This window comes from Chrysochloris asiatica, unplaced genomic scaffold (genome assembly GCF_000296735.1).
Source record: "Chrysochloris asiatica unplaced genomic scaffold, ChrAsi1.0 scaffold00116, whole genome shotgun sequence".
Lineage (NCBI taxonomy): Eukaryota > Metazoa > Chordata > Mammalia > Afrosoricida > Chrysochloridae > Chrysochloris > Chrysochloris asiatica.
Window position 1 is genome coordinate 5,671,182 of NW_006408634.1, and position 14,508 is coordinate 5,685,689.

General features: G+C 53.6%; 1 protein-coding gene across 1 annotated transcript in view; it reads left to right on the plus strand.

Moving 5' to 3' along the window:
- SHANK1 (SH3 and multiple ankyrin repeat domains 1) overlaps nt 1-14,508 on the plus strand; it is a 75,119-nt gene extending 60,611 nt beyond the window's left edge. The window contains exons 21-23 of the mRNA XM_006868140.1: nt 2,167-2,263; nt 8,140-11,209; nt 13,643-14,508. Coding sequence (XP_006868202.1) covers nt 2,167-2,263; nt 8,140-11,209; nt 13,643-14,357 — 3,882 coding nt within the window. The 3' untranslated portion in view covers nt 14,358-14,508. The remainder of the gene's footprint in view (nt 1-2,166; nt 2,264-8,139; nt 11,210-13,642) is intronic.

A 14,508-nucleotide genomic window follows, 5' to 3' on the forward strand; every position in this document is an offset into this window, starting at 1 on the left:
GGGGGGGGGGCAGGGCAGTGAGCTTAAGATAATGGCAGTGGTATAAAGTAGCAAAGGAGGTGATGATCGGTGGTAAAACCTGAATGTAGCCCGTGTCAGTAGATTGTAAGTGGATCAGTCAAGACTTTTGTTGTTGTTGTTGGGGTTGCAATTCATCCATGCATGCTTTATTCCCAGTAAAGTGTGGTTAACCATGTCTCTGCGATGCTGGGTGACCACAGACAACATAATCTCCGTAATACACTTGTCTCACGCTCCTTGGGAGCACCATCGCTCCATAGGATAAGTACTGAATTGTGAACCACAAGGTCAACCAATATTTCAAACCCACCAACAGGTTCGTGGAATAAAGAGGACGCCTTTTGCCTCTGTAAAGATTTTAAAAGCCTTGGTAATCCTACATAGGGTCACTATGAGCCAGAACCAACTCAATGACACTTAACAACAGTGTTGGTGTTGTTCATTGTCATTGCATTGGTTCCAACTCATAATGACCCTGTATAAGGTTTCCGAGGAGCCGCTGGTGTGTTTGAACCGCCAACCTTGGGGTTCAGGTTGACCTTGTGGTCCAGCGCATTATCCTACACCTCCACACCAGGACTCCACAGGTTGTATTAAATCAAAAGAAAAAGATTTCAATCAAAGAATGGCTTCTGAGGGCATCTGCCAAGGCAGAAAAGTTAGTGCAGGTTTATTAAAATTGTTTCTTGGGGTCTTCCAGTGGGTCATCTTGATAGATTTTCTCGAAGGACACAGGACAATCAGGGGACTTATTACAAAGTTTTAAGAAAATGGAAAAATGCATAGGTGTGAGGAAAAGGTCAGAAAAGTGGTACCAAATAATTTTGTCCATCACGCCAGCATGCCTGTTCATTCTTTAAGGGCAACAAGGGTTCTGCTAGGAAAGTTTTATGGGGAAACCTTACCCCATTTGCCCAATAGTCCTAATCTTGCTGTTCCCCAAACTCCAACAACATTGAATAGGAACATGGAGCACCCCCCCTCCCGGAGAAGTGCAGGGTTTTTTGCAGGGAAGCAGGGTTCAGAGAGATGGAAAGACAGCCTTCAGAAGTGTCTAGACCTAGATGGAGGCTATGTGGAGAAACACTAGCTTCACATTTGGATATTTTTGTTAAATAAAAGGTTCTTTGATTTTGTAGCAAGAATTTTTTTTTTTTTTTACTTACCCCACACACATATAGAAAATGTTGACATGGTGTCTCTTTGACTTCATATACTTTAACCAAAATAAATTTTTTTTTTTAATTTGATAAGAAGAAGCGCCAGGTAAGCAATAGAGGAGGTGATGGAATGCAAAAAGGCATAGATGGGCCAGGGGGCTGGAGGTAGAGGTAGCCCCCATTCCACCAATGTGAGCAATCCATTCTGGTATAAGTCACATGCCTCTTTTTATTTATTTATGATTTGGATTTTCATTATTACTTCTTTTCCTTTATCAGTAGTTTTATAAATCCAATCTTTATTTGCCTCAGGGGGTTGGAAACATTATATATACATTTATAAATAGATTTGAATACATAATCACACACACGCTGCCACTGAGTTGGCCCCTGCTCATCACGACCCTATAGAACAGGGTAGAACTGCCCCACAGGGTTTCCAAGGCCATAAATCTCAAAGGTAGCAGCAGCGTGCCACACCTTTCTCCTGGGGAGTGGGCTGAGCACTTAAGCATTGTGCCACCAGGGCTCCTTCAGTGTAGACGAACCCACTGCCATCGAATTGATGTCCATTCCCAGTGACCCTGTAGGGCATAGTACGACTGCTCTATATAGGGTTTCTGAGGTCTTGGTGTGGGCTTGTAGAATAAGTACTGGACCACAAGGTCAGTTTGAATCACAAGGTCAGCAGTTCAAACCCACCAGCTGCTCCTCAGAAACCTTATACAGGGTCACTATGAGTCGGGACCAACTTGACGGTCCTTAGCAACACCAACCTTTTGGACAACCAGAACTGGATGATAATGTGCTTTTTTGCTCTTTGCCTCCTGCACTCTGCCTGCCTCACACCCACCCTCTTCCCGCAAGACTTGGTGAATGAATGGGGGTTGGGGGCGGTAGTGGGGATGGCTGCGCCCATAAAGCCTCAATCTTCCCGCCCTGACTGACTTGTCTTTTCTCTCCTTTCCTGATTACCAACCCAAAGTCGAGCTTTGATCCCCATCACCGCTCCCAGCCAAGTTACGAGCGTCCTTCCTACCTGCCCCCAGGACCCGGGCTGATGCTCCGTCAAAAATCTATCGGTATGTTACCCGGAAGGGGAGTGTGGATAGGATCCAGGGAGGGGGGTCAGGGATGCTGCATGGCAGCCTTGGATAGTGACCGTGTTTTGGGGGAGTGATGGGAGGTTCTGATCTACTTCCATTCAGGATTATGGTGTCATCAGGCTATGAAACAGGGCCTGGAAAATGAGCACACTTAAGATGGGGTCTGGTTTCACTTCTCTGGGCCTTGGGCTTGCCCTCCAGAAAATAAGGTCATTGCTGTCTTTATCCTGGTGGTGCAGTGATTAAGTGCTGGGCTGCTAACTGAAAGGTCAGGGGTTTGAACCCACCCGTCAGCCACTCTGTGGGAGAAAGATGTGGCCATCGGCTTCTATGAAGAAGACAGCCTTGGAAACCCGATGAGGGGCAGCTCTGCTGTATCCTAGAGGGTGGTTATGAGTCGGAACTGACTTGGGGTCAATGGGTTGGAGTCCTGGTGTGGCACTGTGGGTTCATGTGCTGGACTGCAAAGTCGGTTTGAACCTCAAGGTCAGTGGTTCAAGCTCACCAGCCACTCCTTGGAAACCCTATACAGGGTCGCTATGGATCAGAACTGATTCGATGGCACTTAACAACAATCCAAACCCTGATTCCTTTTCTCTCCTGGATTCCATTCATTCATTCAGTCAGTCAGTCAGTCATTCCACCAATGTTTATAGAACATCTGCCAAATGGCGGAGCAAATAGTTAAGAGTAGGGGTTTGAGTCCACCCAGAGGACATGAAGAAGAAAGGCCTGGCTGTCTGTTGTGGTTAGTTGCTGTCAAGTCGGCTGTGTCTCAGAGTGACCGTATGTATGACAGAATAAAAGTCACCTTGTCCTGTCACAAGGTCAGTCGCTGCTACATTTGAGCTCCCTGTCGAATGATGTTTACAGCTGTTGCTTCTCGTTTTGAATGGTACTCCATCCACTAATGAAGGTTCACCTGCCTCCTGAAAGTCCTCTCTACTCTCAAGGGGTAGCTCTTCCCTGGTCATATTTTGAGTACCTTCCAACCTGAGGGGCTTGTCTTCCAGCAATCTTGCTGTGGTGCATAGACTTTTCACTGGCTCATTTTTGGAAATACAAGTGTCTCAGCAGGACTTTTTCCTAGTCTGTCTGAGTTCAGAAGCTCTGTCCACGGTAGTGGGGTAGTGGGGTGGCCCATGGTGGAGAAGGTTGTGTTTGAGACACTAGGGGTATAGCCTTCAGCGTCACAGCAACACGCAAGCCGTCACAGTACGACAGACCGACAGATCGCTAGTGGACCTTGTAATCCACTTGTGGAAACTCAGCCATTGGGAGCACAGTTCTACTCCACTACACATGGAGACTCAACTCCAAGGCTACCGATTTCCAAGATTACTAATTTGTTTTTTCCTTTCACTCAAATGCCACGCATTGTCTAAGACTCCTGAGGATGCATCAGTAGCCAAAACAGACTCAAGAGTCCTGCCCCCCTTTTAGTAGAAGGCGACAGAAAATAGATGATGAAGATAAGAAAGAAGAAAATGATATACTGGCAGACCTTGGAGCTATCGCGGGTTTGATGCCAGAACACCACAATAAAGTGAGTCACATGAATAGTTTTGCCGTGCATGGAAAAGTTATGCTTAACCCCGTGGTCTATGCTGAAAACATTGGAAATCTTGTGAGAATGACCAAAATGTGGCACAGATACATGACGTGAACCCATGATGTTGAAAAACTGGTGCTTGATTGACTCGCCCAATGCATTATCTGCGAAGTACAATGAAGCAACACACAATAAACTTAAGTGCCTGCGGCAAGTTAGCAGTGGTCAGAAAAGGGAAAGTGGAGTTATGCAAGGGGAGACTGGAAGTTCTGCAGGAAGGGTTTTGAAGATGAAGGGCGAGCCCTGGAGATACCTGAAGGTGAGGCAGTCATTCCACACAGAAGAAACAGCCAGTGCAAAGGCCCTGAGGCAGCTTGCGTGTCTGACACGCATGACAAACGACAAAGAAGTGTGTCAAATTTTGCGAGGGCTTAGAGAAGAAGGACAAGCGATCAAAGAGGGAAAAAGGGTTCAGCGTGTGCAGGGGTGGGGAGCCCAGGAGTGACTGGAGCTGACTGAGGTTCTCATAGGCGCCCTCTGGTGGCCGCATGGAGAAACAGACTGAGGGAGTTGAGGGCAGAAGCTAGGAGACTGAGACCAGAGGAGAAGCAGGCAATCTGTCCAGGTGGGAACAGTCCGCTAGTGGATCTGGGCAGTGACTGTGGCGGGGTGAGAAGTGTTCGGCTACATTTGGAAAACGGCAGGATTTGCTGATGAACCGGATATGGGTGATGTAAGGGAAAAAAAGCAGTCAAGAATGACGCTAAAGTTCTGGACTTGAAATGAGGGAGACCATAGCGGGGCTGACTGGGGGAGATTCAGGGCTTGGTTTGGGACTTGTCAAGTTTGCGAGGCCTCTGAGACATCCAGGGAGAAGCGCTTGGCTGCTAACAGAAAGGTTGCCTGTCTGACCCCACTCAGCAGTGCTTCCATAAAACTTACAGGCAAGAAAACTCCATGGATCAGTTCTATTCAGTAACACATGGGGCCTCCCTGAGTTGGAACTGACTCATGGCAACAGGTTTGGTTTTTGTGTTGGGTGAATATCTGGTTCCAAGAGTCTGGAGTTTGGAGGAGAGAATGGAGCAGAAAAGTTGTCAGTAAGAGAATTGGCATATAGTCATGAGGCGAGATCAGCAAAGGGGCATGGCAGTTGCTAAGTAGGCAAAAGACTCAACTTTTCTAAATCTCCCTGAAGGGTTTTGCTGATCTGATCCAGCTTTTCCAAAACGTCCTTGTCTGCCAACTTGCCAGAAGTCCAGCTTTTCCGAAATTTTTGAAGTTCACCGTTCACCAGTGAGATTCTTGCATTGATGAAGTCAGCCTGTGTCTCAGAGTGCCTGCCTCAACGGAGCAGTTCATGCACTTTGGGTACGAACCAAAAGGTTGGCAGTTCAAGTCCATACAGAGGTACCTGGAAAGAAAGGCCTGGAAATATATTTCAAAATAATCAGCCATTGAAAGTCTTTCCGAACACAGTTCTTTCTTGACACACACGGAATCACCTTGAGTTAGAATTGTCTAGACATCACCTGTTTGCTTTTCTTTGGCTTGTATCTCCTCATTTACAAAAACTCATTGCCCTTGCGTCCACTCTAACTCCTAATGACCTTCTAGGATAGAGGAGAAATACCCTAGAAGGTTTCCATGTTGGCAAAGAGTATTAAAAATACCACAGACAGCCATAAGACCACATTTGTCTTAAGTGCAACCAAAATGTTCTTTAGAGGCAAAGATGATGAGACTTCTCGTTCTTTGGACATATTGCCAGGAGGGATCAGTCCCTGGAGAAGGCCATCATGCTTGATCAGGTGGCAGATCAACAAGAGAGGAAGACCCTCTACAAGATGGATTGACCCAGTGGCAGCAACAGTGGGCTGAAACATGACAGTTGTGAGGATGCCACAGAAGCGGGCAGTGTTTCCTTCTGTTACGCAGACAGGTCACTATGAATGGGGACCGATGTGACATCACCCAAAGACGACAACAACAAGGACTTTCCAAGGCTGGAATCTTGATGGAAGCTGACTGCCACTTCTTTCTCTTCGGTGCTTATCTATTGCAGTATTAGACTCATTTTTCCTCATTTATCTAATATTTTTCTATATATTATAGGCACCCTCGTATAAACATTAGCTTCATCCTAGGCAGCTATCTCACAGCTTTCTGTTCTGAAGACATGTGGATTCAGAAATATGCAGCCACACAAATAAAATTTTGTGAGTCCTTCCCAGCTCAAGTCACATTTACTCATTCCAAACCACCGCTCCCAGATAGGACACCTTTGTGAAAATAAGGGAAGGACACCCCCTGTGGCCTTGGGAAGGACAGTCGGCTGAAATTCAGCCCTTCCTGGTCCCCTCTGGAATCCCTAGGTGGTGAAAATAGCTCAGGTGTTGGGCTCTCAACCAAAGGCTAAGAGGTTTATGCCCCCCAAAGGCATCTCGGAAGAAAGGTGCCACTAGTGTGATTCTCGCATTTATGAAGTCAGAGCCCCTGGATGGTACAAATGGTTAAAAGGTTGGCAGTTCAAGTTCACCCAGAGGCACCTTGGAAGAAAGGTCTGGCAGTATACTTGCCAAAAGTTAGTCAGTGAAAATCCTATGGAGCCCAGTTCTACTCTGACACACATGTGATCATCATGAGTCACACAAGCTGGATGATATGAAGAAGAACATGGTGTCAGGATTGGAAGGATACTAACAACCTGCGATATGCAGATGATACAGTCTTCCTTGTTGAAAATGAAGAGGACTTAAAAGACTTGCTGATGAAGATCAAAGACCATAGCCTTCGGTATGGGCTACAAACACCTCAATGTAAAGAAAGCAAAAATCCTCACAACTGGATCAATAAATAACATCAAGTGCTCAAGAGCAAAGATGTCAGTTTGAGGACTAAGGTGCACCTGACCCAAGCCATGATATTTCAATAGTCTCACATGCATGTGAAAGTTGGTCAGTGAATAAGGGAGACCACATAAGAATTGATGCATTTGACTTACGGTGCTGGAGGAGAATATTAAAAGTATCTGCGTTGGTAAGATGTACAGTCAGAATGCTCTTTAGAAGCCAGGATGGCCAGACTTCATCTCTTTTACTTCGGGCATATTATCAAGGGGGGACCAGTCCCTGGAGAAGGACATCATGCTGGGCAAAGTGGAGGGTCAGCAAAAAAGAGGAAGACCCCCCCCCAATGAGATGGATTGGCTCAATGGCAGCAGCAGTGATTGTGAGGGTGGCACAGGACCAGGCAGTGTTTCATTCTGTTGGGCATAAGGTGGATATGAGTTGGTACCGCCTCAACGTCACATAACAACACTGTTTGCTGTCGTTCAGTGCACAACGCTTCCGACTGCGTGAATAGGACTTGTGATGCCTAGGGGAGCTCTGGGTTAATCCATAAGACGTTCTTAGCCTATGGTGGTGGTGGTTATGTGCCGTGGCGTCACTTCCGACTCATAGCGACCCTGTACAGGGTTTCCGAGGCTGTAAATCTTTACGGAAGCAGAAAGTCTCATCTTTCTCCCGCGGAACAGCTGGTAGTTTCGAACTGCTGACTTTGCGGTTAGCAGCCTGATTCATAACCACTATGTTACTATATACTGGATGCCAATATTGTTGTTAAGTGCCATCGAGTCGGTTCCGACCCATAGCGACCCTGTACAGGGTTTCTGAGGCTGTAAATCTTTACAGGAGCAGAATGCCTCATTTTCTCCTGCAGAACAGCTGGTAGTTTCTAACTGCTGACTCTGAGGTTAGCAGCCCGATTCATAACCACTATGTTACTATATACTGGGTGTCAATATTGTTGTTGTTGTTAAGTGCCGTCGAGTCGGTTCCGACCCATAGTGACCCTGTATAGGGTTTCCGAGGGTGTAAATCCTTACTGGAGTAGAACGCCTCATCTTTCTCCCGCGGAGCGGCTGGTAGTTTCGAACCGCTGACCTTAAGGTTCGCAGCCGGATTCGTAACCACTGTTGTTGTTGTTGTTAAGTGCCGTCGAGTCGGGTCCGACCCATAGCGACCCTGTACAGCGTTTCTGAGGGTGTAAATCTTTACGGGAGTAGAAAGCCTCATCTTTCTCCCGCGGAGCGGCTGGTAGTTTCGAACCGCTGACCTTAAGGTTCGCAGCCCGATTCGTAACCACTACGCTACCAGAGCTCCTTTGTGGTTAGCAGTCCAGTGCTTATTAGTAGTGTCATCATCATCATCATGTATTGTGTGTGGTTCTCTGGGATAGGGAAGCAAGCAGGCCACTCCCCCGCCAAGGTCTGCTCCTCCACCTTCTGTTCTCCCAGGGGCTGCAGAAGATGAAAGACCCTACCTAGCGCCCCCAACCATGAAGTTCAGCCGCAGTCTGTCTGTACCTGGGTCGGAGGATATTCCTCCGCCGCCCACCACGTCCCCTCCGGAGCCCCCTTACAGTACACCTCCAGCCCCTTCCTCCTCTGGACGCCTCACCCCCTCTCTCAGGGGAGGCCCCTTCAACCCCGGCTCAGGGCACCCCGCCTCCTCCCCCTCGTCCTTCGATGGGCCCTCCCCTCCTGACACCCGCGTTGGGGGCCGTGAGAAGAGCCTGTACCATGGCGGCCCCCTGCCCCCTGCCCATCACCACCCACCTCACCACCACCACCACCATGCCCCACCCCCACAGTCCCACCATCACCACGCGCACCCCCCGCATCCCCCGGAGATGGAGACGGGCGGCTCCCCGGATGACCCCCCACCCCGATTGGCCCTGGGGCCCCAACCCAGCCTGCGCGGCTGGCGGGGCGGGGGACCCAGCCCAACCCCCGGAGCACCGTCCTCATCCCACCATGGCGGTGGGGGCGGCGGCGGGGGCAGCGGTTCCTCTCAGGGCCCTGCCCTGCGCTACTTCCAGCTGCCCCCGCGAGCGGCCAGCGCGGCCATGTACGTGCCTGCGCGCTCGGGCCGGGGCCGGAAGGGCCCCCTGGTCAAGCAGACCAAGGTGGAGGGCGAGCCCCAGAAGGGCTCCAGCGGTCTCCCGTCGACCCAGTCGCCCACGTCGCCGGCCTCCCCACAGCCGCCACCGACCGCGGCCACCTCCTCCGAGAAGAACTCCATTCCTATCCCCACCATCATCATCAAGGCTCCGTCCACCAGTAGCAGCGGCCGCAGTAGTCAGGGGAGCAGCACTGAGGCGGAGCCCCCCAACCAGGCCGAGGGCGCAGGGGGTGGCGGGTCCTCGGCGCCCAGCCCTGCGCCCACCATGTCACCCGTGCCGCCGTCCCCCTCGCCTGTGCCCACCCCCGCCTCCCCCAGCGGCCCGGCCACCCTGGATTTCACCAGTCAGTTCGGCGCCGCCCTAGTGGGCGCGGCTCGGAGGGAAGGGGGCTGGCAGAACGAAGCGCGCCGGAGGTCCACCCTCTTCCTCTCTACCGACGCGGGGGACGAGGATGGCGACAGCGGGCTGGGGGCCGGGATGCCCCCGGGGCCCCGGCTGCGCCACTCCAAGTCCATCGACGAAGGCATGTTCTCTGCCGAGCCCTACCTGCGGCTTGAGGCGGGGGGCTCCGGGGGTGGTGGCGGCTACGGGGGCTACGGAGCGGGCAGCCGCGCCTACGGGGGCAGCGGGGGCAGCAGCGCCTTCACCAGCTTCCTGCCCCCCCGGCCACTGGTCCACCCGCTGACCGGCAAAGCCCTGGACCCCGCGTCCCCTCTCGGGCTGGCCCTGGCCGCCCGGGAGCGAGCGCTGAAGGAGTCCTCAGAGGGCGGCGGAGCCCCCCAACCCCCTCCCAGGCCTCCATCGCCCCGTTACGACGCCCCGCCGCCCACCCCGCACCACCACTCACCCCACGCCCACCACGAGCCAGTGCTACGTCTCTGGGGGGCGGCCCCCCCGGACCCCGCCCGCCGGGAGCTGGGGTACCGGGCAGGGCTGGGCAGCCAGGAGAAAGCTCTCCCGGCCAGCCCGCCGGCCGCACGCCGCTCTCTACTGCACCGCCTGCCCCCCACGGCCCCTGGGGTCGGGCCCCTCCTGCTGCAGCTGGGACCTGAGCCCCCGACCCCTCACCCTGGGGTCAGCAAGGCCTGGAGGTCCAGCGCCCCCGAGGAGCCCGAGCGGCTGCCCTTGCACGTACGGTTCCTTGAAAACTGCCAGCCGCGGGCCGGCGGGGTAGGCGGAAGGGGTCCCCCAGCGGAGGACGGGCCGGGGGTCCCGCCGCCCAGCCCGCGCCGCTCGGTGCCGCCCTCGCCCACCTCCCCGCGGGGCGGCGAAGAGAACGGGCTCCCCCTACTGGTCTTGCCGCCGCCCGCACCCTCAGTGGATGTGGAGGACGGAGAGTTTCTCTTTGTGGAACCGCTCCCCCCGCCTCTGGAGTTCTCCAACAGCTTCGAAAAGCCCGAATCTCCCCTCACCCCCGGGCCTCCCCACCCACTACCGGACCCGCCCACCCCCGCCACCCCCTTGCCAGCCGGGCCACCCCAGGCCGCCGCTGCTCCGCCCACTCTGGACTCCACCGCCTCCAGCTTGACTTCCTATGACAGCGAGGTGGCTACGCTGACCCAGGGGGCCCCTACAACTCCTGGGGAGCCCCCTCCTCCAGGCCCGCCGGCCGCCGCTGCTCCGGCCCCCGTAGCTCCCCAGCCCGGCCCGGACCCCCCACCCGGCACTGATTCTGGCATTGAGGAGGTGGACAGTCGTAGCAGCAGTGACCACCCTCTGGAGACCATTAGCAGCGCCTCCACGCTGAGCAGTCTTTCTGCCGAAGGGGGCGGCAGCGGAGGCGGTGGTGTGGGAGGTGGGGCCAGCGGGCCAGAGCTCCTGGACACTTATGTGGCCTACCTGGACGGCCAAGCCTTCGGGGGCAGCGGACCTGTCGGCCCGCCGTACCCCCCGCAGCTCATGACCCCCTCGAAGCTCCGCGGCCGGGCGCTGGGGGGCAGCGGAGGCCTACGTCCCGGGCCCGGTGGCGGACTCCGAGACCCTGTCACCCCCACGAGCCCCACCGTGTCCGTGACAGGGGCTGGAACCGATGGACTGCTGGCCCTGAGCGGCTGCTCAGGACCCTCGACGGCGGGTGTGTCCGGGGGTCCTGTGTCTGTAGAACCCGAAGGCCCGCCCATGGCCTTGTCCACAGCCTCCTCCCTGCCTCGGAAGCTGCTACCCTGGGAGGAGGGTCCCGGCCCGCCGCCACCACCGCTGCCTGGGCCCCTGGCCCCGCCCCAAGCCTCAGCTTTGGCCACCGTCAAGGCCAGCATCATCAATGAGCTCAGCTCCAAGCTCCAGCAGTTTGGGGGCTCGGCGGCCGGCGGCGCCCTGCCCTGGGCCCGGGGAGGCAGCGGGGATAGCCACCACGGGGGAGCCAGCTACGTCCCCGAGAGAACTTCCTCCTTGCAGCGGCAGAGGTGAGCAGGGGCTGACCATTGCCTGGCACCAGAGACCAGTGGGGTGGTTGTGGTGGCTACCAGAATCCACCTCCCCCCCCACCCCCACCCCATAGCTGTGTCCCTTTAAGGTCTCTCGGGGTGGAAGAAAGGAAACAGGTTGGCTCCGTTTTCCCTCAAAGGAGTCTGCTTTCTCGCAAAAGCTTTAAACTTCCCTTGATCTCAGTCTGGAGTGCTGGTAACACGTGGGTTAGTTTAAGCCCATCAGCCAATCCTTGGGGGAAAGATGAAGCTGTCTGCCCTGGTAAAGTTTTACAGTCTTGGAAACCCTATATTGGGTTGCTGTGAGTTGAAATCGACTAGATGACAATTGGGTTTGGTTGCCTCATGGTACTGCAATGGTTAAAGTTCAACTACTAAACAAAAGGTTCAGACTTGCAAATCCTCTTCGAGGAATAAAGATGTTCTTCTGTGAAGATTTACAGCCTTGGAAACCCACAGCGACAGATGTGTTCTGTCCCACAGGGTCACTGTGGGGGTTGGAATCAACTCCCACATTGGACTCTTTTTTTTGGGTTTGGTTATCTTGGGTCATTTCTGTGAACAATCTGCAACACCCCTGGTGGAAACAAGAGTTAATAACCAAGGAGATTGGAGCCAAACGTGTTGATGGCTGTTTCCTGGGTGGAGTTGTCCATTCTGACAGTCCCTTGAACCTAGTCTGGTTCAAAAATGGGACTCTTGCGACCATGTGATTACAAGTGGGGGTTCTGGAACCCAAATGTGTGGAGCCCAGATTCAGCTCTGCATTTTCTAAGGAAGCCACCTTTCTACAGGAAGGAGACCGCACTGTGTCTGCCTAGTGAGGTTGTCAGGAGAAGTAAAGATGGATCGGCAATTGTTAGAACATGAGATGCAGGAGAGGAGGGGCCGCTTTTACAAGCTGCTGATGTTTTCCAACCTAGCTTAGCTGGGACCACCACAAATAAACTCCGAAGCCAATCAAGGCCTCCTAGTCTTTGGGGAAAAGGAACCCTGGTGACCTAGTAGGTTACACGTTGGGATACTAACTGCAAGTTCAGCAGTTCAAATCAACCAGCCCCTCCTCGGTAGAAAGATGAGGTTTTCTTCTCACAAAAAGATTTACAGCCACAGAAACCCTATGTATCGCTGAGTCTGAACCTGGCTCCATAGCACAGAGCAGCAAGAGTCTTGGGGAAAGTGGGAATCCCATTCCTGGCCTGGACACATAGGGTGGGGAAAGGTTTTCAAATCCTCTTGCCCATCTCCAGAGCTCATTCTCATTCTGTTATAGGGTTTGATACCTTTATGGTTGATATTAGAACGTGGGTTTATCAGGCCTCTGAGGTCTTATGGCAACTCATTGATTCTTAAGTATTCTGGAGAGACAAGAGGATGCTTAATTTGGTTAAGAGATGCATCAGTACATGTAAGGTGCCCTTCAGGTGATGGGGAAACCCCACGGCAATGGCCAAGACAGGTTAAGTCCCTCCTTTATGGAGATGATATTCTAGTTGGGGGGTGGTGAGTGAGGGCAGATAATAAATAAAATTAATGTGTCCATTCTGCTTTTAAAAGTACAATTATGGGATGGTTAGAAAATGTCTCTAGTAATAGACAAATTGATCCAAGACTGGAGAAGGGGAGGGAATGAATCCCCATGGCTGCCTGGGGGAACAGCTATCAAGACAGAGGGAAAAGCCAGTACAAAAGCCCTGTGGTGGAACCAGGCTTGAGGGAGCTAAAGAGACGGGGGGAACCTTTTTCTCCCCTTGTTTCTGCTCTTTCATCTCCCTCTCCTCATCTCTTTCTCTCTCTGTGTCCCTTGTCCCCTTCCATCTCTCCCCTGGATGCTCACCCTCTTTTTTTGTTCCTCCCTCACTGTCTCCCCATCTACCACTCTGCTGTAACTGGCCATACCCCAAAAGGCAGTATAGAATAGTGGTTAAGAGCTCAGACTTCGGTGCCATCTAACCGGCTCTGCCACTTCCTGGCTGTGTGTCCTTAGGCAAGTTATTAAAACCTCTCTGTGCTGATCATCACAGTAACCTGCACCAGGGCTGTTGTGGGGGTGGGGGTGGGGCTTAAATTGAGATTTGATATGCAAAGCACTTAGAACCAAGCCTGACACACATGCGCATCAGTAAACGGTGGCTGCTATTATAACTATCACTTAATGTCTCTTTTTCTTTCATCTCTCTTGACTGTCCCCTCTCCCTGGTCTCTGTCTCTTTCCCCCCTTCATTTCTCTTCTCATACCCATCTTGCCCCCTGGACCCTTCCACCTCTTCTCCTCTCCATCTCTCTAACCCTGCCCGCTCTGTCTCCTTACTTCTCTCCCCTCCATATCTTGACCTCTGCCTCTTTTCCACCCTCACCTTTGCTCCCCACACCCCCTCTCCCCTCCACCCCTGCCCACTTATCACGTTCCAGACTCTCAGATGACTCGCAGTCCTCGCTTCTCTCCAAACCAGTCAGCAGCCTGTTTCAGAACTGGCCCAAGCCACCTCTGCCACCGCTCCCTACAGGAACAGGGGTCCCCCCATCGGCCGCTGTGGCCCCAGGGGCCACCTCGCCCTCAGCTTCCTCCTCCACGTCAACCCGCCACCTCCAGGGTGTGGATTTTGAGATGCGGCCCCCTCTGCTCCGCCGGGCCCCCAGCCCCTCGCTGCTGCCCGCATCAGATCACAAGGTCAGCCCTGCTCCAAGACCCTCATCCCTGCCCATCCTGCCCTCCGGACCTCTCTACCCAGGCCTCTTTGACATCCGCGGCTCTCCCACTGGAGGAGCTGGAGGCTCTGCTGACCCTTTTGCCCCCGTCTTCGTGCCACCCCACCCGGGGATGTCTGGGGGCCTTGGAGGGGCTTTGTCCAGCGCCTCCCGCTCCCTCTCACCAACCCGCTTGCTTTCGCTGCCCCCGGACAAGCCATTTGGCGCTAAACCCCTGGGCTTCTGGACCAAGTTCGACGTGGCCGATTGGCTGGAGTGGTTGGGCTTGGCTGAGCACCGTGCCCAGTTTCTGGACCATGAGATTGACGGTTCCCACCTGCCCGCCTTGACCAAGGAGGACTACGTTGATCTGGGTGTAACCAGGGTGGGCCACCGAATGAACATTGACCGGGCGCTCAAGTTTTTCCTGGAGAGGTGATGGCTGGACTGGGCGGACCAGCCCGTCCACAGAACCCTAGAGCCTGCTGGCCTCTTGACCTCTGACCACTGACCATCATCCTCCCCACCCCCACCCCAGCCTGGGCTGGGCACTCTGCTGAAACTGTGCCCTGTCCCAGTTCCCCAAGGCC